We start from the raw sequence: 24,772 nt of genomic DNA, 5'->3' as shown, positions 1-24,772 counted from the left end.
TGTTCATTTACACAGAAAACATGGCATGGGTCTGAATTTAGGAACACATCAATTTCATCTATTTTGTTTTTATGTGACTTCTGTTTTTGATTGATTGATTGTACATTTAGGTCCATAATTAAAGTTCTGTTTTCGAGAAGGATAGGCAAAGAATTAGATGCTTCTATATTTACAGTTTTTGTGGCACTGGCTGGGGGATGATAGTCCATAAAAAAATCTTCACTGCAGCTACTCACATTCTTACTGCTGGTAGATAAGCAAGTGGCAGCTCTATCGTTCCTCGTGGCTGTTGATGTGTCTGTATCCGCAGTTCTAGCTGGTGCACTGCTGTTGTCCTCTGTTGAAGGGTCTGCTGTTGTTGATCTTACACAAGGTTCATACCACCCTAGTTCTCTGACTGTCTTTTGGGACTTACTTTTAATTAGTTCACTTATCAGTTTTCCTAATTTGCACTTTCCTTTACGATTCAAGTGAAGTCCATGTCTGGTGAAGCATGTTCTGTCAAGTGAGCTGACATCTATTAGTTCCACATTACTGAACATCTTACACGTGCTCTTGAGTTTATCATTTATTTTACGAATTTCTTTGTTTATGGGTGAGCATTCAGGCAGGTCGTATCTGTGGCTGAAGTTCACGAGTATGATAGTTGTGTTTGTTAGGAGTAATAGAAGTCTCACAAACTGTTTAAACAGGGTACAAACAATGGATACATACTGGCATTCCTGTTAGAGCAGTGATTTATCAATGTACTTCATTCTTTACATTTCCAGTATTGTGCCAGACAAGCAAAAAAATCAACTCTGTTACCAAAAAAATTCAGCTATGTTACCAATCACTCATTACTCATAACAGTGTACGATGGGATGAGATCAATAGCAAAAATTCAGTGTTTCCAAGTTTAATTTCTGAGACTTTGATAATGCATTGTTGAAAAAAGACTTGATTTCTGAAACAATTTCATTTTGGGATTAATAGCCTCAGTAATAGAGAAGCAGTAGGTGAGGAGTAAATATCAAAACAGTGGGAAATCCAGGATGGAATGTGACAGTCTATTTGTGACTCAGCATCTCCGTTATATATTGAGTAGTAAATATGAATGAAAGAGAAACTACAACAAGAGTATTGAGTAGTAAATATGAATGAAAGAGAAACTACAACAAGAGATCACTTTCCATATGTCTTTTGACTAATTAAACTGTGCTTCATTCACAGGTTCCTCATGGTGGGTGCATTTCAGATGACTGCAGAGACCTGCTTGTTAGACTTCTTAAACATAATCCCTCTGAGAGGATTGATTATGAGTCCTTTTTTAATCATCCTTTCCTTGACCTGGAACACATGCCATCACCAGAATCCTATCAGAAAGCTGTGGAGCTGGTACAAAAGGCAGTGAAATGTGATGCTGAACAGAAATTCAGTGAGGCATTTGACCTTTATTGTGAATCCTTGAGGTATTTTGTTCCTCTTGTGAATGGTAAGAAACGAATTTTGCTTAGAAGCTTCACAATTGTATTGTTCAATTCTCATTTTCTTTGTACTCAGACTGTTTTTCATTTTGTTTGGTTAAGAATTACTAGATACTGTACAATATTTTTATGAGTTTCAAAGAAAATGTGCTTCAGATAAATTTTCTATTATTTTTATAAGTGCTTTTGCTAAGCACAACTGAAAAAACTATTATAGTTTTGAAATAGTTTACATAAAGAAAATCTAATCACAAACCAGTTTTCCATTAAACAGATGAAGATGATACCAAGAAAAAAATAGCCTTTCGTAATAAGGTAAATGAATATATAAGACGAGCAGAAGACCTGAAAACTCTTCTGTACGAGAAAGAAAACAACTGTAAACATCCCAAGGGCCAACATACCACAGATGGAACTTTAGAAGAACTAAGTATGAATTGATTTTATTTGTTTGTTTTTGTTATTGCATGTTATATATTAGATATAGCACTACTATAACTGTTGAATCTATTGTCTATGCATTACTGCACACACCACCTCTCTCCTTTTCTGTCCTCTCCTGTCTTTGAAGGAATTGTTAAAACACAAACTGTAAAAGAGTTAACTACACTGAGGTGACAGATGTTATGAAATACGTCCCAGTATTGTGTGGGACCTCCTTTTCCTCAATGTAGGGCAGTAGCTTGACATGGCTTTGACTTAACAAGTCGTTGGAAGTCCCCTGCATAAATACTGACCCATGCTGTTTCTACAGCCCTCCATAATTGTGAAAGTATTGCCAGTGCAGGATGTTGTGCATGAACTGACCTCTCAATTATATCCCATAAATGTTCGGTGGGATTTGTGTCGGGCAACTGGGTGGCCAAATCATTTGCTCAGGTTGTTCAGTATGTTCTTCAAATCTGTCATGAACAACTGCAGCCCGGTGACATGGCGCATAGTCATCCATAAAAATTCCATGATTTATTGGCTGCAATTGGTTTTCAAGTAGCTGAACATAACCATTTCCAGTCAATGATAGGTTCATTTGGAACAGAGGACCCAGTCCATTACATGTAAACACAGCCCATACCTTTAGGGAGCCACCACAAGCTTGCACAGTGCCTTGTTGACAACTTTGGACCATGGCTTTGTGGAGTCTGTGCCACACATGAACTCAAGCATCAGCTCTTACCAGCTGAAATTGAGACTCATCTGACAAGGCCATGGTTTTCCAGTTGTCCAGCAGGGTCCAACCAATATGGTCATAGGCCAAGAGCGGTGCTACAGGCAATGTCGTGCTGTTAGCAAAGGCACTTGCATTGGTCGTCTGCTGCTGCCGTAGTCCATTAATGCCTAATTTTGCTGCACTGTCATAACAGATACATTTGTAGTATGTCCCACATTGATTTCTGCAGTTATTTCATACAGTGTTGCTTGTCTGTTAGCACTGATAACTGCACGCAAACACCACTGCTCTCAGTTGTTATGTGAAGGTATCAGCCACTGTGTTGTCCTAGCTGAGGTGTAATGTCTGAAATTGATATTCTCAACACACTTTTGACAATGGGATCCTCAAAATACTGAATTCCCTGATGATTTCAGGAGTGGAATGTCCCATGCATCTAGCTCCAACTACATTCTGCGTTCAAAGTCTGTTGACGCCTGATGTGCAGCCATAATCACTAATCATTACGGAAACCTTTAAATGTGAATCACCCGAGCACAAATGACAGCTCTGCCATTGCACTGTCCTTTTAAACTTTGTGCATGCAATACTGCTACTATCAGTATACATGCGTATCACTATCCCATGACTTTTGTCACATCAGTGTATAAGTCTTTAAATTAGGGTGTTGTTGTCACTTAAGTTAACTGACACAAGCAAAGGAGAAGTAGCACTTAACTTTGGTTTTCACAACTAGTATCTGATCCCATTGTTTCGAGCTTTGTGACATAAATCAGTAAAATCTTAAAACTTCAGGTTGCTATTATTGTGCCTCCTATTACTATTAACATTGGTGCCAAACTATACTCAGTACAGCAGCACTATAACATTCTTCAGGAATACTCTCACTCTCTTTGTTGTGGAATGAATTATTAGGTGGTTCATAGTCCATTGCAGTTGTAGACCGTGAGTGAGGCATAACTTGGCTCCTCCTCACCACTCATCTTCCTGTGACAGCATGTGTATTAGTGGGACTTGCTTCTTACACTTGCTATACCCTCCTTTTTATTAGTGTCCAAAAAAGAGACTAATGTAATAAAGCAATTGTAATCTCATGAATCTTGGCTTGATAGTATGATACTGGTAATGACAAGAAGATTACATGGCTGAGTAGGCAGATTAATTGATAAGAGAAAGGAAAGGTTGCACAAAAGTAATGATGCTTGCAGCTGATTCAAGAGAGATAAACTGTAAGAGATTTTCTTTACTTTAGAAGCTTTATTGTGCAGCAGATGAGTGAATCCAAATCATCAGAGTTGTACTTATGCTAGCAGTTTCATATTGTATCATTTATTTATTTATCATGTAGTTTTTTGACACATTGGGAAGAGATACATATATTGTACAGCATAATACTTACAGTATAAAATCTTATAAAAAAAGCATGTATAGCATTTATGTAATCTATCAACTTGGGACTCACCAGCAAGAAGTCTTCTGGCCTACCATCATATGATCTTGTGGGGTTTAGTATCTGCAGAAAGTGTGACAGTGCAGCTACTCAACATGGTCAGCTGCTGGTGACTCGGTAACAGCCGGCGAATGGAACACCCTAAGTGAAACAAACTCACCGTGTGAACTGAACTATGGAAAGCGGAGCATCCAAACCCGTGTAGATACATGCACAACAACGCACGCAGCACGTGGCTGGTGTGGGCGGCTAGTGATGACAAGGCACACAACTGTCGGCATGAGTGCGAGGCTAGGTCTGTGGCACTCTAACTCCGCAGGGGCACTGGCCTGCTCCACTTACTGCTGCAGACAAGTAAACATTTCTGTCAGTGGGTCCACCCATATGACACTATGAGTGTGCCATCCATTGCAGGTTTCTGAACTACTCCTGTGTTCTACCCATGGCAGCACATTGCCTCAATCGGGACATCCGCACACAGGGATACTGAAGGGAGCATTCTTCAGCAGTGTGTCTGATGTTCAGTGGATCACTGCAGTCACAAAGAGGGGACGACTGCATACCCCATTTTTTTTAAAAGGCACATCTGCTATGTTAGGTTCTAATTCTGTTTTCACCGATCACGTTTGCATGGCAAGACAAATCCCAGTGATTTTTGAGTGATTCACAGCATGTTGTTATTATGTTGTTCATTCCATCTGTAATTCCATGCATTAGTAAGGTTGAACACATCTTGCTGGATTGGTGCATTTTTATTATCCATGATCTTTTTGTACTCATCCACAAGAACATTTATGTGCCATAGTTGAGGGGGGTGGAGGCGAGGGTGGAATGTGGATTAGTATGGCAGCCATTACATAGGTGTCGATTTGATGACACGATTGATCATTCTCATGGCATTATTTAGTTGGATGTATTTATTTTGTGCATAAGGGCTGTTTAGCCAGACTGAGGCACAATATTCAGCAGCACAGGATATAAGACTTGGAGCAGAAAAATGGATACCAATGCTCTCCGCATATTGTTTGAATGATGATGATCTTTTTTTTTTTTCAATTTTTCAGCTGTTTTTGTTATGTGATCTCTGAAAGATAGTGTTCTGTCAAGAGTTACCTTCAGTTACTTTGGTGTTTTGTAGTTAGTAAGTGTAGTGTTTTCAAACTTTATATTTAAATTTCTTCCAGCAAGTTGATTATTTAGGGGGAAGCACGAAATCTTCGTTTTAGGATCTTTGGTTGGTGTCCCCATTTGTCTTCAAATCCTGCCTCACTGTAGATGGTGAGTGACAGAACTTGATCTGTGCTGCTTCATTTTGGCAAGAAGGCTGCTTGTTCGACTAGGACAATGAAAGAAATCTGTTGTGCTTGATATGTAAAGAATAGAAGACTAAACAATGAACCTACACTTTTATGATCTATTTCCATAGCCAAACAGCTAGTGTGTGAGGTGTTGAGCTGTTGACAGGCACACAAATAAGTCTGAAAATGTTGTTACTAAGTTTTCAAACAGTGTCCTCCTTTAGAGTAACCAGCTGGGACAATGTGTGTGTGTATTTGTCTAAACTCTATGTCTATGTTACCATTGTCTGTGCTGCTATTGTTTTAAGATCTGATGATGGCTGTGAAGCTGTTGATTGGTTACCTTTCCAAATATACTAACATGTGGCCAAAACTGCAAATTCTACTGTTTATTTAGCTACCAAATTACCAGTATGCTTTAAAGGTTAAAGCAACCTAATTTCATTTCGCAATTTTTGCTGTGAAGTTTCCTAACCTCCCATTTTGCAACATCTTTGTTTCCAAAAGCAGTTTATTTTGTGTATTATTAGCTGTATGTTATTTGTTTACCATCATTTAATCTTTTTAAATTGTCTCCCAACTCCATAGTTGTCTTTTCCTGTGCCTTTTTTCCTTCATGCTGACACTTTTGAATGCTTTTTGTTTCAATAAGTTTTTTTGGTATTCTCCCATCCTTGTTCCACACCTTCCTTTAATTAATGCATCTGACATTTTCTACAACTAGTAAGTGGAAAATTTATGTAAAAGATGGACTTTATACCAATATTCCATTGTTTTGGTAGCTGATTTTTGTTTCCTTTTGTAAAATTTTGGTCTAATTATGACAGTGCATATGAGTATGTCATGATCAAACTCTATTTCTTGTCTTCAAAACACTGCTAATTTCTTACTGCATGTGACATAATTAATAATGGATTATAATGCTATCACAATAATATTTAGATTCACAAAATGATTAAAAAAGATTTATTATGATTAGCAGTATGGTACAAAGTGTTTTTACAGTGCAAATTTCATATAGCATTTTCCACTAATTTCTCCAATCATTAGAGAATGTTCTCCTCTGACTTCAGAAGGAACTGTTCTGGTACACTAATGAGAACATGCAGGATGTTAGCTTTAGAAACTTCACCCTTTGCCCATCCCCAGAAGAAGAAGTCACATGGCATAAGATAGGGGCTCCACACAAATCATTCATGAGAACTGCTGTGAACCAACTGAGATTATGGAAAATGATGGTTGAGCCATCTGCATACAATGATTGCAAAATGTATTGGGGCACCATGTTGCATAAAGACAAAGCCAACGATATTGGTGTACATAAACACAATTGGCCAAATCTGATTTACCAGTAGGTCTAGGTGCTGATCGAGTTCATTGTGTTTCAAGGAAGGAACAGATCAAAAATTTGTTTTGATATTATACTTCAACAAACCACTACCAGTGATTGCGCTGTGCATACATAATTTTAAGAAATAAAACACATTGATCTTGCCAAAAGCTGAGGTGTGATTTACTCTTTTACAGCCACTCTGGGCCATTAACACAGTAACCTGTCTTCAGGGCTCTCAATAGATAGCATAATCTATTGCATAAGCTGTCACAATACGGTATCCCGCTTCTGTGCGCAAGCTAGTACAACCCTTTGCACACATGCGGGAGAACACATTTTGTGGCTGCAGAAAGTATTCTGATTCCGTTATTTTTGAGTGACATCTTCTGATTTGTGTGTTGCTGTATAAACAACCACACAGCCTTTCATCCAGTGATGTTACATTTTCTCAACAGTGTCGTGTAGAATTTTGTACATAATAATGGGAATTATGGCAATTTAAAAATCTTCCCATGTTGAACACATTTTTATCCCTCTGATTATATGTATAATAAAGGGAACCACACCTATAGCTGATGTGTGGTGCATTGAAACACTCAACAGAATACAGTATTTAAACTAGCTTTCGAGCTCTTGCTGTTGCAAAGGTATACACATTCACATTAACACTCGAACTGTGGCTTCAGATGAGAGCATTTGGGTGTCTGTGAATATATGTTTTTGTGTGTGTGTTTTCTAGAGAAAGCAAAAGCCAATGTAAATACTGTATTGAGTGTTTCTATGTGCATCAGTCAGCTATACATGAAAGATTGCTTTTCCTTTATTTTACATATTATTCCACATAGGAATTTCCATTGTTATTATTCACTCTGGGTTACATTTGGAAACAACTGGTGAAAGTCTCTGAACCAGCCTAGCATGATTTCTCCATACTACATCTGATGGTCACAATCTTTTGCAGACAGTTCTTGATAGTAATGCTACTTCCACAAATGAAATTTCAACTCTCCGTTAAGGAAATTTTGTATCATGTACTACATTAGATAATTTTCAAGGGTTGCCTGGTGTGGTGAATTTTGGGGGCTCCTGATAAACATTCCTCATATCAGCCACATATTTTCCTCTGACACAGATGTCCTTTTCTTAAAATGCCAACCATAGGTCCCATAGTCATTAGTTTTATATGGCGTTCCTAATATTCCTTGGATGCAAAGCACAGTGAGGCCCTGCACCATCCACCACAATATTTCTACCAGTATCAAAGAATGTCACACTTCATGCTGAGTGGCCATAATGATAAATGTATGTGTAAATTATTACATTGTATTCAGACATTCTGGTTGTTTTTATGGTCTTTGGACTGGACCCTTGCTTTGATGCAGCTTTCCACACTACTCTTATCATGTGTGAGCCTCTTTATCTCTGAGTAACTATTGCAACCTACATCCACTTAAACCTTCCTACTGTATTTGTCCTTTTGCCTCCCTCACTTTTTACCCCCCACACTTCCTCCATCACCAAACTGATGATTTCCAGATGGCTCTGCATGTGTCCTATCACCTGATTCTCTCTCATAATCAAGTTGTGCCATAAATTTCTATTCAGTTCACTACATCCTGATTAGTTATTCAATCTCTCCATCTAATTTTCAACATTCTTCTATAGCACCACATTTCAAAAGCTTCGTCTCTTCTTGCTTGAATGTCTTATTGTCCATGTTTCACTTCCATACAGGGGTACACTCCAGACAGATACCTTCAGAAAATACTGTTTTATCCCTCTGTTGGATATCAGTGTAGGAAGACAGGTGGCCAGGAGTAGTGGAACAGCAAACTGTCGCTGTCAGAGATCTGCACTAGGGGAAATAATTAATCTGTATCAGTAATATATAAATATATTTGTAATTTACTCTGATCAGTTCTGAAGTACAATACAATATCATAGTCCAATGTTGAAAGCAATATACATCAACACTAAACACATAGTAGGAGAGGCAGGATGTGATGTAGTCTGTTCTCCAGTATGCAACCAACTGAACCGATCATGCTTGGCTGCCGTGTGGTTGTCCTGTAACCAGTCCACAGAGGTTGCTCTTGTCAACAGCCGGTGGAGACCAGACCCTCAGGAGGTGCATCATTGGCTGTGGTGGTGTTCTGCACGACTACTATCAGTGTCATGCTATAGGCAGTGTGCATTTCATACCCTCTCTTTTTTGAGCCATATCAGTTATTTTGCTGCTCAAATAGTGAAACTCATATAATACTTTTAGCATCTCATTTTTTAATCTAATTCCTTTGGCATCACTTAATTTAATGTGACTACATTCCATTACCTTAGTTTTACTTTTGTTGATGTTCCTTTTATAACATCTTTTCAAGACAGTCCACTCAATTCAACTGCTCTTTCAAGTCCTTTGCTGTCCCAGACAGAATTAAAATGTGATCAACGAGCCTCAAAGTTTTTGTTACTTCCCCTTAAATTTGTAATTCCATTGTCAATCTTCTCTTTGATTTCATGCACTACTTGCTCAATACACTGACTAAATAACATGGGGGATAGAATCCAATCCTGTCCCACTCTCTTGCCACTGCTTCCATTTCATGTCCCTCATCTCTTATAATTCCACTCTGTCTTTTGTGCAGCTCATAGACAACACTTCACCCCTGTATTTTATCTGGGCCACATCAAAATTTGAACCAGTGCAATCCAGTTAACATTGGAAGAGCTAGCCCTAAATCTACAAACACTATAAATGTAGGTTTGCTTTTCTTTAACCTATCTTCTGAGATAAACCGTTTGGTTAGTATCACTTTGTGTATTTCAGCATTTCTCTGGTACCCAAATTGATCTTCCCCAAGATCAGCTTCAACCAGTTTTCCCATTCTTCTGTAAATAATCTGTATTAGTATTTTGAAACCATGACTTGTTCAACAGCATTCACACCTGTTTTCTTTCAAATTGGGATTTTTACATTTTTGTGTAAGTCTTAGAGTATTTCACCTGTCTCATATGCCTAGCAACCAAATGGGATAGTTTTGTCATGGATGGCAATCCCAAGGATCTCATTAATGATGAGGGAATGTCATCTACACCAGATGCCTTGTTTTGACTTAGGTCTTTCAGTGCACTTTGTGAAATTCTTCTAGCAGTATCATATTATCCTTTCTCATCTTCATCTACTTTCTCTTCCCATTCTGTAATTTTGTCTTCTAATTCATTTCCTGTTTTACTGTGAAAGACTCGTGAGTTCAGTTTGAAAAAAAGCTCAAACCTATCTGCATTAAATAGGTCACCATTTCTCCAGGCAATATAATCAATTTTGTTAATGGATTAGTTTCATTCTCAATTGTTTTGATAAAGAATTCTAGTGTGTCCCTTAAACTTCTATATCCAACCTGCAGGCACATTAAATTTTATACTTTTATTTTACTTCCAGAGTAATTTTCTGAATTATTAGCCCACTTCCAACAAACTGGCACAGCCTTGTATTGACCTATCTTGTGAATTAAAACATTTTCCTGTGCAGTATGTCTTCCAGTTTCCTCCTTCTTACATTACATTGGTCCTTACCAGTAATTTTGTTCACGGTCCTGTTTTGTTCATACATCCATATGATTTGCAATTTATCTCTACTTGAAGTACTTTCATCTTATTCTGCATATTGATTTGTGAGTCTCTAAAGACTTAATGTTATTGAAAATGCAGTTTGTCACAACTAGGCATGTGGCTGGATAACTGGTGTGAGAAGTATGGCAGGCAACAGGAAATCAGGAAGGGGGCTGGGAAGGAGGTTACCAATGCCCAGCCCAGTTGTCAACAGTGGCTGGCACTTACCTTTGTGTACTGCCTCCTAAGTTGTCCATTACCTGTAGAAAAACGAATGCAAGTCTCTGTGAGTAGTCAGAGGGCTGTGTGTTTTATGTGGGAAAGGAGTGAACTAAAGGGGAACATTTTGTATAGGCTCTTACAAGGAAACACTCTAGCTTCATCGCGTATTTCAAGCAGGAAGAAGCACACATGCAAGTTATCAGCACAAGCAATTGATCCTGTGTGAAAATTTGGGCCATAATTTTGACAGTATACAATTATGACCATTGGAAAGTATAGCTTTTAAAGTTTTGTGCACACTGTTTGCCTGAACTCGGTCTGCCCCTCTGCAGCCACCTAATGCCTGAGTGTGAAGTACTGTACAGTGGAGTGAACTACAGGGTGTCCATAAAATAACTTTACAACTTAAGATTTTCATGCCTTTAAAAGTATACCAGACATTAACAAGTGGTTTTTAACATGTGATAAGATAATTCATAAAGTTTTGTTTCCTCGTTCATACACATCAATGTGTGCATCCTTTGTGGCATGGATAATGTCTAGCCAGAATTCCATTTCTCTCGACTTATGATTCAAGATCTCCACACTCAAATGTTCAGATCCAATCCGAATACACACTTTCAAGTATTGTAGGTCTCTAATCTTGAGCTTGTAGACCAGATCTCTTATGAAACTCCACGGGAAGGAGTCTAGTAGTGTGAGGTCAGGGGATCATGGCATTTATGGACATTTAGGGCCCAGTCAGATAATGCACCATCCTGCTGGAATATGACACTAGCATTCATGTATACCAGTTGTGGCACAGCACTCTTGTAACATGTACACGTCAACACCACCAGTGATCCTGCACCAAACATTGATGTAATGATTGTCTCTTACCATTTCACGTGTAATAGGAGGTTGCTGTGAATGCCAATACGAATGTTATGAGATTCAGTTTGTGGGATAAATGAAACAATGCCTCATCGGAGAAACAAATTCTTTTCAAAAAGTCATCTTGTCTGGCATATCCACTGCAAACTGTTCGCACTGAGGCTTGTCCATAGGCTTTAATGCCTGAAGCAGCTAACGTGCTATAGGGATATAGCCATAACCTCTTATGTAAGACATTGTGCGGTATAGATTTCCAACTCTCTGGCCACCACACGCACCAATTTTGTCAGCCTCCTTGCAAATGCCTGCTGTACCTTGTCCATGTCGGCATATGGGACAGATAAGTGACCTGCTCCCTTTTTTATGGAAAACACTACATTTTGTGTCACAAATGCAATGTAAATAAATAAAATAAATGATTCATTAATGAAGTAACATAGCACAACTTAATTTTTTTGTGGAGAACACTACATTTTGTGTCACAAATGCAGTGTAAATAAATAAAATAAATGAGTCATTAATGAAGTAATATAGCACAATTTAACTATCAACAAAGCTGTTGTGCATTATTTTCTTTGGATTTTAAAGCTGGCGCTGTTAAAGACGAGTGCATATGCAGGAGATGCGCTATTTTTCAACTTTATTGGCATGAATAAATTATAAATCTAAACTCATTAACTTCATTCCACAATAATTCTTTGGTTGCTTAAGTTTATTCATTTTGATTTTGAGGCATATTTATAACTGCAGAATGTCATTATCAGAATATTGTTAAAATAATATTGAATGTATATGTGCATGAGGTTGATATATTATGTACTCACATTACTTACTACTGTCCATGTAAAATAATGTCTGTTCTCAAACAAGATTTCTAAACACATTTGGCACATAAGTACTCCTCCCCCTCTTCTTTAGCCTTTGACATCCCACAAATAGGAAGAGCACTGGTTGTCACTCCAAATGTACAGCACTCCATGCTCGGGCTTTAGGTGGCTGAGGTGGAGCAGAGCGAGTGATAAACAAATGGTGCACATGAAAATCCAAAAATTGTGCTTCCAGAAGGTCATAACTGTGTACTGCAGGAAGTATGGCCCAAATTTTTATGTGACATTCATTGTTGGAGCTGATATCTTGCATGCATGCTTTTCTCTCTTTAAATTATGAGGTCAGGTTGGTGATGTTTCCTAATTAGGGAAGACTTCACAGAACTGGTTCTGAAGACCATTTTGCCGGATAAAGGATCTTACTTGGGAGCATCTTAATGAGGTTTTAATGAATTGTTAATTGACTACATGTCTGAGAGAGCTCTATAAAGTGTTTTTACTAACTGTTGTTTTCTGCACCATTTTCAACAACATGTTTAATTAAGTAATCTGTTGATGCTTTGCTCGTCAACTGAAAGATTTGATTCGTGACATTCTTTATTAGACACTTTTTCTCTGTTCCTTACTTGGTTAGTCCATCTGATCTTCAACAGGCTCCTTAACATTACAGTTGAGAGGTTTCAGTCTGTTTTATTTCTGTCTTTCCCATTGTTCATATTTTACAGCCAGAGCTGTGCTTCAAACAGATTTTCATGAACCTTTTTCTAGCCTCCATGTTTAAACATTTAAAGCCATTTTGCCCTTTACTATCCTTGTCATTAACATCTTTCTCCTTTATCTATTATACTTTTGAGATAGCAAAATTCTGCTATCACTCAAGAGTCTCTTGTCCTAGTTTATAATTTAGGCATCAGCATGTCCACCAGCTGCACATACCATTGGTTACTGTTATTTTGTTTATTTGCATATTATAGCTATCAGTTAGTGCAAGTCTCATTTCATTAAGCACATGACATAATTCGTATTTACTTCAGTGACCACTGTTTTGTCACCAGCAAACTGTATTGTGCTGATTTTCTTTCCATTGCAAGTAACTCCCACATTGAGATAGATCATTACTTCCTTCATGATCTCCTCCTCATATAAATTAATTATCATTGGTGACAACCAACAACTGTGTTTTAGCATCTTTCCTGATGGTGCGAAAAGTGGCAATTGACCCTGAATAAAGAAAAGTGTTAAGTTATTCACATGAGTACTAAAAGAAATCCGGTAAATTTCAATTACGCGAGAAGTCACACAAATCTGAAGGCTGTGAATTCAACTAAATACTGAGGGATTACAATTACAAATAATCTAGATTGGAACGATCACATAGATAATGTTGTGGATAGAGCAAATCAAAGACTGTGATTCATTGGCAGAACATTTAGAAGGTGCAACAGGTCTACTAAAGAGACTGCTTACACCACACTTGTCTGCCCTATTCTGGAGTATTGCTGTGCGGTGTGGGATCTGCGTCAGGTGGGACTGATGGATAACATTGATAAGTTCAAAGAAGAGTGGCTCGTTTTGCTTTATCCCAAAATAGGGGAGATAGTGCCACAGACATTACACGTGAATTGGAGTTTCAATCATTAAAACAAAGGCATTTTATGTTGCGACGGTATCTTCTCATGAAATTTTAATCATGTTTTCTCCTTTGATAGTGAAACCATTCTGTTGGAACCCACCTATGTAGGGAGAAATTATCATCACAAAAAAAATTAAGTGCTCGTTTTTCCCGTGCGCTGTTCGAGAGTGAAACGGTAGAGAGACAGCTTGAAGGTGGTTCCTTGAACCCTCTGCCAGGCAGTTAATTGTGAATAGCAGAGTAATAACGTAGATGTAGATTCTGGCTTCCTGTATCATCCTTACTTATGTACTTATGATATTAACTGCAGGAATAGAAGGGTAATATGGAGCAATATTACCCTTCTATTCCTGCAGTTAATATCATAAGTACTACCTAACAATGGAAAACATATCATTCTATTCCACATTATCATGAAGCCTTCTCTGAATCTATGACTGTAATTTATATTTCCTCTTTTTTCCTAAATTTGGCCTAGGTTGTTAGATGCAGAGTTAAAACTGTTTCTCAAATGCACCTGCTTGTCCTAAAACCAAACTGATATTCTAGTGATCTACTTTCAGTTCTGTCTCCCATTCTTAGATGGTATATTTGATGCAGGTAATCTGTCTTTTATGAGAATGTTATTTGCTGAAGCACAGTATTTATCTTTTTCATTTCTCCATTTGTTTCTTACAGTGCAATTGTGTGCGACAAACTCCACAATGCAAACCGCTCTGGAAATTGGTGCTTCTGCAGAGCAGTATTTGAAAGAGGGACATTACTCACATGCACTGGAAAAATTTCAGTCTTGTCTAGGTTTACTTGTGCCACTGCTGAGCAGTGAACCAAAAGGAAGAAGACGTGACCTCTTACATACACAAGTAAGTCATGAAACTGTGCAACAACAATACGGAAAGGATAGTCTGCTTTCTGCTCAGAACATAGTAGAGGCGGTAAGTTGCAGAAAGGCTCCATGAAAAAGAATGCTAGAAATGTGCAGCTTTCAAATTATGTCCTTCATCAGAAGGAGAAAACAGTCACACACTCTCACAAAACACATACAGGCATGCACGCGCGCACACACACACACACACACACACACACACACACACAGTAAGGTCGGACTGCAGCTGTGTCTGAGGTGAGCAGCTGGAGTAGATAGTGGGGGCTATTGAAGAGGTGTGGGGTGTGGAAAGGTAGCAGGGTAGAAGTGAGGGCAGAGGCTACTGTTGTCTGTGGGAGCACGCAGGGTTGGGCCCAAAAGGTGAACATTTCTAGCATTCTTTTTCAGAGCGCCTGTCTGCAACCCAATGCCTCCTCTATGTAGTGAATAACAGTCTATTCTTCACATGTTGTTGTTATTCCAGTGTGGACTTTTTAAGTTGGAAGACTCAGTAACTGTACTTGATTCAAGCTGCTTCTTCATAGCAGCCCATATGAATGAGAAATCTGGATGCTACTTTCTACTTCAAAAGCAATCTATCAGCAAAATTTCATAATGTCTGATTTTGGGAAGTGCCCACGTATTAATTAGATGACTGATGACCTCAGATGTTAAATCCCATAGTGCTTAGAGCCATTTTAATTAGGTTTGTCTAAACTAAGTAATCAGTTTTTTGGAAGTAATTATTCTCTTCTTGTGGATATACTGCCTGATCCTGACTGGGTATTGAAAGCTGATGATGACTGGAAGCATAAATTATGCAGCTTTTACTTTTCTTGTTTTTTGGAAGCATTCTGAGACAAATTAATAAAACTTCTGTCCCTCCAAGCTAATATTTTGATAGCCATGCAGTCTGATTTGTTATTTAATTTCCTTCTGTCTTTCTTCAATCATGTCACCGATAGATCTGTACCTACAGATTGGAAAATTGCGCAGGTTGCACCAGTGTTTAAGAAGGGTATTAGGAGTAATCCATCGAACTACAGACCTATATCATTGATGTCGGTTTGCAGTAGGGTTTTGGAGCATATACTGTATTCAAACATTATGAATCACCTCGAAGGGAACGATCTATTGATACGTAATCAGCATGGTTTCAGAAAACATCGTTCTTGTGCAACGCAGCTAGCTCTTTATTCGCACAAAGTAATGGCCGCTATCGACAGGGGATCTCAAGTTGATTCCGTATTTCTAGATTTCTGGAAAGCTTTTGACACCGTTCCTCACAAGCGACTTCTAATCAAGCTGCGGGCCTATGGGGTATCGTCTCAGTTGTGCGACTGGATTCGTGATTTCCTGTCAGGGAGGTCGCAGTTCGTAGTAATAGATGGCAAATCATAGAGTAAAACTGAAGTGATATCAGGTGTTCTGCAGGGAAGCGTCCTGGGACCTCTGCTGTTCCTGGTCTATATAAATGACCTGGGTGACAATCTGAGCAGTTCTCTTAGGTTGTTCGCAGATTATGCTGTAATTTACCATCTAGTAAGGTCATCCGAAGGCCAGTATCAGTTGCAAAGCGATTTAGAAAAGATTGCTGTATGGTGTGGCAGGTGGCAGTTGACGCTAAATAATGAAAAGTGTGAGGTGATCCTCATGAGTTCCAAAAGAAATCCGTTGGAATTTGATTACTCGATAAATAGTACAATTCTCAAGGCTGTCAATTCAACTAAGTACCTGGGTGTTAAAATTACGAACAACTTCAGTTGGAAAGACCACATAGATAATATTGTGGGGAAGGCGAGCCGAAGGTTGCGTTTCATTGGCAGGACACTTAGAAGATGCAACAAGTTCACTAAAGAGACAGCGTACACTACACTCGTTCGTCCTCTGTTAGAATATTGCTGCGCAGTGTGGGATCCTTACCAGGTGGGATTGACGGAGGACATCGAAAGGGTGCAAAAAAGGGCAGCTCGTTTTGTATTATCACGTAATATGGGGGAGAGTGTGGCAGATATGATACGCGAATTGGGATGGAAGTCATTAAAGCAAAGACGTTTTTCGTCGCGGTGAGATCTATTTACGAAATTTCAGTCACCAACTTTCTCTTCTGAATGCGAAAATATTTTGTTGAGCCCAACCTACATAGGTAGGAATGATCAAAATAAAATAAGAGAAATCAGAGCTCGAACAGAAAGGTTTAGGTGTTCGTTTTTCCCGTGCGCTGTTCGGGAGTGGAATGGTAGAGAGATAGTATGATTGTGGTTCGATGAACCCTCTGCCAAGCACTTAAATGTGAATTGCAGAGCAGTCATGTAGTTGTAGATGTATAAAACATTGTTTCTCTTTTGTAATCTGATCTTCTCTCTTATTACATTTGATGTGATAGAAACGACAAAGACCTGCCATATGTTCCAATAGGGCGAGTTTGCAATGAACTGAAAGTGAGCGTTTTCACGTATTTTTATTGGGGACCAATTTATAAAGAAAAGTTACTGCAACTCTTGTGTAAGAAGTGTTTGAGATGTCAAAAAATAAAATGCAGCCCCACCTTTCATTATATTGCTGTTGACAGGAAGGTAAATCACTATGAAAATTCTGCTTGATTCATTATCATTTTAATTATAGTCCTTGTATTAACCAACTCTCAGAATTTTCTCATGTTAGAGCACTGAATATGTTATTCTTGCCTGCTGTTTGTTTATACCGCTCAATAAAAATGACTATTATGGAATATTTATAACGTGCTTTTTTCAATCAACATCAGTAGCTGTATACTATATCCCCTGATGAATTTTGTGCCTTTTTCCCTATGGTGCACTATTAAAAACTATGGCAATTTGCGTTGTCACAACCATTAGATGGAAGGAATAGAGATAACCACATACCATGTGCTGTTTTCCTCAGAAGTCTCCCACTTGAGAAGTCCACCAAAGAAAAGACGGAAACAAGACTACCAGAGAATGGCTGGCACAGCATTACCACAAAGCTGTTCATGGAGGCCAGACTGCTGGTACACAACATTTGGGTGTGATCCATGACTTTCCAGTATCCCATTACATGGAAGGTTATGTATAGTGGTAGCAATAACTACATCGCAGAACTAATTTTCAAGGATAAAGTTACTTTATGTATTTTAAATAGCTCTTACACTTGCAGTGAAGGGGCACTGCTTGCATTTGTAAACTAATATACGAAGAAAACAACTGGGGAGAAACTGGAGTGTGTCTGCACTGAACAGAGTATCAAGTGTGCAGTTTATCCTCTGATTACACACTATGTTCATGTAAGCATGTGTTCAGTAACATGAGCATGGCAGCTCTCTTTTATTATTCCAGTTGGACAATATTAGATTTAAATGTTGTGTATCCAAAACTGCTAGTAAACCAACCATTCTGTTCTCTTCATAGTTTGATGCTGATCTGTAAGAGACATGCTGAAGATTTTTTTGTTGTGGTAGTATTAATGTATTTTCATACTTACTCTTAATAGCGATATTTGGTCTTGGTAATTTTGCAGGTGCAGCAGTGGTTAACACAAGCTGAAAACATTAAGTCTTTCTTAAATCTCATTAGTATCACCGATGACACAGCAGCACTTTCTAAAGGTTTGTACTTTTTCACTCTTCAAGGTATTTGCTGTTTGTTCTTGATAAACCTGCTAATAAGCTGTAATGATATGTTATTGAATTTTAATGTTACAGGACACAGTGAACTGTCTTGGTTACCATGTAATTATAATGTAAAATATGTGTGAACATCAAAGATCCATAGTTTTACACATGTGTGTAGCAGCAGAACAGACCTTTCAGCACAGAAATGAAAGTTAAACATCTTATACCATGAAAAACACATTGTGTGTGAGAAAGCAAGTTTTGTGAGGTGGTAGGTTGGACACACAGCTTATACAATGCCCATGGGTCACAGCTGCTCATGGCAGTTGAGTTATGAGCAGCAGGGTGAAGGATGTTTTTGTGAAAATGAGGGCACAGTGCATCTTTTGATTGGCTGAAATGCACTCAGGCACATGTGCGCAGTGGCTTTTTTCTGGAAGAGCAAAGCCGAGTTCAACCCCCTCCTGCTCCTCCTCACAACAGTATGCTGCTCTGGAACCAGAAAATTCAGCAGATGGGTAGCAGTGAGTGACATCAATGAAAATGCCAAAATCTCAGGTTATGCAGATGGCCATTGGCTGTATGAAGGTGTTATCTGTTAGTAGCCTTAGGATATCAATCCACGAGATGATGTCATTTAACAGGCCAAAATCCAAGGGGGCAGGATTATGTACAAAAACTGCTACTGCTGCACACTATGTGGCCAGATGGTCTTCCTCATGAGAAACAGTTTGTGAAGCTGTTGTTGGACTCCTGTTGGTTGATAGTCTTTCCAGGTTAGGCCCCACTTCCTGTCTGTGGAAGAGCAGACAGACACAACTACAGAGTGAGGGGCCTGGAAACCTACACGCTATGGTTATGTGCGAGTGGGATAACCCATTCTTCATTCGTGAACCCACAGTGACCATTGCCACTTACCTGAATACACTGAAGAATTACTACAGTCCACTGTTAGCACTGGACACAATTTTTTAACAAAATTGTGCCCATACCCATTAGTCAACATTGTACAATCCTTACTTTGAGCGAGATTTATGGATCAAGGGATTAGGGGAAGTGAGTTGAGCAAGGGATTTGGGGAAGTAAGTGAACGTCATGGCCAACACATTTGAAGTGAACGTCATGGCCAACACATTTTCTGGACCTGAGCGCATTGGTCTTACTTCTAAAAGTGTTTGTGAAAGAGCAAATGAATAATGTTGCAAATCTGCATGGCTGGATAACAGCAGCAGTAGGCAGCAGTAGGATTTATCACACTGGTGGTGCATGCAGATGTGTGGCAAGAGATCAAGTTTCGCCTACACCCAGTCAGTGCTACCAATGTCACTTGTGTCAAGATCTCTGTGACTTGTTCTTGCCAGTTGTGTAATTCCCAATACAATAAACATAATAGTTCTCAATGTAACAGGTTTTATCAGACCATTCCCTGACATCCCTGTATATTGTGAGCAAGAAGATTATAACTTAAGTAGGTGTGTGTGTGTGTGTGTGTGTGTGTGTGTGTGTGTGTGTGTGTGTGTGTAAGAGTGGACTCTTGGGTACTATACGTGAGATTTGGAACAAAATTAAGTATAAAATTTGAAATAGAATGCTCAGATATAAGCTGATTTTTGATGGTAGTTCATTTTATCAGACTCGTTTTGAGCATTTGCCTGTCACTGACAGTATCTGTATTACAGAAGACAAATATTTCTTTAAGTATGTTATGTATTGTATATAACTTTTTTGAGTATGTGGTTTCTCCATATTATAGGACAATATAAGAAACCACATGCTCATGAAACACTTCAGTCCTCTTATACCAATGAAGCAACAACAGGAGCAATAAGAGAGCAGAAAGCTTCTACAAGATACTTGCAAGCTAAATATTTATAAGCCTGCAAAGAAATGTTCAAATTTCTGTTGGAGACCTCAGTGCTAGAAAGAGTAAGAAAAGAAATGTAAAATGATGCTAATAGAACACTTAGCATATGAAATAGTAGTTAGATATGAGGGAAGATTAGTTAGCCTTTTTAAACACTTAAACAAAAAATTATTTATTCATTTCAAAAACCTCTCAAGGGCACAAAATTGAGAGTCCATCAGGACTTAATAACACATGTATTTTATGCAGTCTGCAATGATGACTAGCAAAATTGTATCAGAACTCAGAATAAATGGACAGCAAAATTTTCATCAAGTAAAAAATAGGGAGGAACAACATATTCACATGGCAACTACATATGTAAGAAAAAGAATATGTGCTAAAAAAATTCATTAAGTCATAAGTCACTCATCATGAAAAGTAGCTAAAAGCGTGGAACACTGGAGGTATTCGAACAACAACAACCACCATGCATTCAGAAGAGAGAGAAACAACATTTTAATAAGTTTTATAGAAGACCAAATAAAGGAGGCAGAATTTTATGGAACATTCAGAGAAGACTTATAACACGACCATTGTCTACCTCCCCTCCCCCCCTCCTCTTTCATTCCCCAAAGAAAAGGAAGAGATGGCACTCCAAAATAATAACTATGGGCACTGCACATTTCTGGCCAACTATTTTAAAACAAACTTTGTGGGGTAGCTATTTTCTGCAGCAATTATATTGATATTTCTTATAAACAAAACACCTTTTTCTTACTGTGATAATGGTGTTTTATTTACCAGAAGGATATCACCTTTTCATTCGATACATTCTTGTTATTACATATATTAATCATACAGTTAAAACAGTTCACAATCATATCTCTTTTTATATAAATCCACCTCTATAGCTGATGTTGCCATCGTTACCAGATGATATTGCTTGGGAGCCTGACACTGAAAATTGTGATCGTGGAAGAAATTTTCATTATTGATGCTTGGTCGGCATAGGGAGGAGAGGTAATGTTGTAAAGTTTCTCATCATTACATCTCACTCCAATGTTCTTTTGTCACTGAGATGTTACATCTTAATTTTTCTTCCTTGCAGTGTCCTTGGTTAAAACCCAACTCCTCCACAGGGTGTCATGGATTAAAGTTATGTACCCTGTCATTGGTGGTGGAGGAGGGGTGGGGATGGGGGAGGGGGGGGGAGTGATACCCTTCACACTATTTGATAGGCTATGAGCTGGCATTGAGTTTTACCTGTTCACTTTCTTTCTTTCCATACTCCTCATTACAATACAACACAACAATGCACAAGTAAAAATCACAGTTATCCACATGCATAGGCATAGCCAGGGGGTTCAACAAATGAACATTTTAATACCCTTTCTTTTCTGAAGAAGGCTTTGGCTGAAAGCTTAGTGAGTAACAGTCTTTTCATTGTGCCTGCCTGCAACTCAGTGTGTCATCTTTACAGTGTGTAACAATCTATTCTTTTCATAATTGTTGACATTCCAACTTGGACTTTGATTATGAAAAACTTTAAGTTCTTGTGGGTCATTTAGCTAATAAATTATAACATTCATCATCAAGCAGAAATCAATTGGTAACATTATTTTGTAGATTGAATCTCCCTGGAGATATGTTTTAGTATGGGAGAAAATGCAGATAGCAGTGAAAATTTGCACATAGATGTTTTTCCAACGAGTAGTATACAATGGAACCTTTTACATTCTCAGATTTGATGTTTCCCACAATTCTACACAATAAATTTGTAGTCTCAGTAAAAAACCCGTTCCCTGATTTTACATTTCTTACTAGTAAAGTTTACCTTGATTCTAAGTTCTTACTCAACATCTTGCTTGACTTCGTCCCGTTTTCTTCATATTGACATTTGATGTGACTGAACAAGTTGTAAGTGGCTCAAAAGACAGATGGTTCGCACTACGGGTGGTGGTGGAATTAAGGGAATGTTTTAGGCTATTGTGAGAGGGAACATGATAGAGGAAATGCTTATGTAATCCACAATCAGTGTTGCCAACACAACTTGCAACATTTAGCTTCACCGCAAGTTATGATACAACTACTGCTAGGTTGCAGTGGTAATGGAAAAACAGGACAGTCAAAGCAATGTGTTCCAGACTGAGCCAATATGTGACGAAGGGGCCCAGCCACCACCTTCACTTGGACCACTTATAACATAGTTTCATCTTTTTGCATGTATTTCCGATGTATTGTATTCAGCAACAATATCAATCGTCAACCTTTCAAATTCAAACCCTGAGTCTTGAAGAATATGCTCGGTCATAAGTGAGGAAATGTCACCCGTTTACAGCTAGTGAACTCTTATCGGCTGGCGACTTGTTAAGTCACCAAATAGCCAGCACAGCCACCACACCATACTAACACACATAAAATGAGCTCATCTATTGGATGTGTGGAGAGGGGTAGAGGCCCTTCAGCGATGGGAGTGCAGATAGGGGTGAAAGCATTTTGTGAAGGGCTGAAAATATATTTTTCATCCTGATGATGTGCTATGACAGAGATGCCGCACGGAAATAGAAAAGGTGTTTTGCGATAGCGCATTTTATAAAGACGTGTTACAGTTGCAACAACTACATACACTACTCATACTTTGCACCACACACATCACACATTGTGGATCGTAAAGACTGGCAGCAGTGATAGAGGGCATGAAGAGATACTGTAGCACCTGAGCTTTCTTTCAAATTTACGTTTTACGTAGTGTACAGAAATTTGCTGAGCCCTGCTGTGATGTTTTAGGTTTAATTCAATATGTTCATCAGTTTTTGCTTTTTTCTTGGTGAGCACGAAGGGCGATCTCTCAAAAATGCGTGTTTTGAAAGTATAATTTGTAGTCACAGCACGTCAGAAAGCAGCTCAGTCATCTTGTACCCAGAAACCAATTTCAATTCTTTGATAAATTTTTACTTGCTGTTACACAGCTGTGATTTTTTAATTACTGTTGAAATTCAGCACCACAAATTGCTGTATAAACATTGTATTGTACGAAACTTCCTGGCAGATTAAAACTGTGTGCCGGACCGAGACTCGAACTCGGTACCTTTGCCTTTCGCGGGCAAGTGCTCTACCGACTGAGCTACCCAAGCACGACTCGCACCCCGTCCTCACAGCTTTACTTCTGCCAGTACCTCGTCTCCTACCTTCCAAAGTTAACAGAAGCTCTCCTGCGAACCTTGCAGGACTAGCACTCCTGGAAGAAAGGATTGCGGAGACATGGCTTAGCCACAGCCTGGGGGATGGAAGTAAAGCTGTGAGGACGGGGTGCGAGTCATGCTTGGGTAGCTCAGTCGGTAGAGCACTTGCCCGCGAAAGGCAAAGGTCCCAAGTTTGAGTCTCGGTCTGGCACACAGTTTTAATCTGCCAGGAAGTTTCATATCAGCACACACTCCGCTGCAGAGTGAAAATCTCATTCTGGATTGTATTGTACATTTAACTTCCTTCACTTAGACAGATTTTATACAAAGTACTGGAGAGGATTTCAATTTTTAATTATGTATGTGTTTTGCTCATATTTTAGGGTTTTTTAGAATTTCCCTCAATTTTGTGCTTTTTAAGTCTGGACCGCATGAAAATGAGTTAGTGAGTGGAGGAAGCAGCACAATGATCGTCACAAAGAGGAGAAATACATGGAAAAGAATTTCCATCTTGCTCAAAGCTGATGCCCCCCCCCCCCATTCATGGTTGTAGGCCCATCAATCATCTGCTGGGGTATAGGGTAGAAGTCAGGAAGTTAAATTCATTGTTTTATGTCTGATGATTAGCGACAGGTCTTTGCTCAGTTTTTTTCCTATTATTCTTGGAGAGGAACAAATTGGTATGGCTTTTCAAGGAACCATCCTGACATTTGCCTAGAGTAAACTAGGAAACTATGCAGAACCCAAATCTGGATCTCTGTCTCTGAACCCAGGTCTCCGCGTGTGAGTCTAATGCATTAGGCACTACGCTACCCTCCTCATCATCAGTTTTCTGCTATATTAGCAGGTCCTTTGTCTTGCCTCTCCATTTTCTGTGAACCATTGCTTCCTTCTTAAGGCTGCTGTATGTTGTACCGTCCATCACGTCATCCAGTAACTGAAATCTCTTCCTTCCTCGCTTGTTTTTCCCTTCTACATAACCTTCTAAAACTGTTTCTATCAGTCCATCGCTCTTTTTTAATATATGCCCAATCCAATTTCTTTTTCTTCTTTTTATTACATCTAGTAACTGTCTTTTCTCCCCCACTCTTCTCAGTACCTCTTCATTTTTTACTCTGTCCATCCAACTTATTCTTTCCATCCTCCGCCATCTCCACATCTCAAAAGCCTTCAGCCTTTCTCTGTTGTTCTTTCTCAAAGTCCATGTGTCAGTACCATACAGAACACTCCATACAAAACATATTATGAGTCTTTTCCTTGGTTCTCTGTCCAGACTGCTCCAGAAAATTTTCCTTTTCTTATAAAAATGCCTCTTTTGCCATTGCTACCCTTGTTTTAATTTCTGTGCTGCACTTCCAGTCAGTGTCTATCCTGCTTATAAGATACTTACAAT

General features: G+C 38.8%; 1 protein-coding gene across 3 annotated transcripts in view; it reads left to right on the top strand.

The window, feature by feature from the left end:
- The window catches only part of LOC126095217 (serine/threonine-protein kinase ULK3), a 122,227-nt gene that overhangs the window by 74,829 nt on the left and 22,626 nt on the right, over nucleotides 1-24,772 (top strand). For all 3 annotated transcript variants that reach the window (XR_007521930.1, XM_049909955.1, XM_049909956.1), the window contains exons 5-8: nucleotides 1,213-1,474; nucleotides 1,741-1,896; nucleotides 14,555-14,739; nucleotides 18,258-18,345. Coding sequence is in view for 2 of the 3 variants with exons in the window: in XM_049909955.1 (XP_049765912.1) it covers nucleotides 1,213-1,474; nucleotides 1,741-1,896; nucleotides 14,555-14,739; nucleotides 18,258-18,345 (691 nt within the window). In the remaining variant the exon portion in view is untranslated. The remainder of the gene's footprint in view (nucleotides 1-1,212; nucleotides 1,475-1,740; nucleotides 1,897-14,554; nucleotides 14,740-18,257; nucleotides 18,346-24,772) is intronic.

This window comes from Schistocerca cancellata, chromosome 8 (assembly GCF_023864275.1).
Source record: "Schistocerca cancellata isolate TAMUIC-IGC-003103 chromosome 8, iqSchCanc2.1, whole genome shotgun sequence".
Taxonomy (NCBI): Eukaryota; Metazoa; Arthropoda; class Insecta; order Orthoptera; family Acrididae; genus Schistocerca; species Schistocerca cancellata.
The sequence above is the reverse complement of the archived record's forward strand: the minus strand, read 5'-3'. Positions and strand labels throughout refer to the sequence as shown.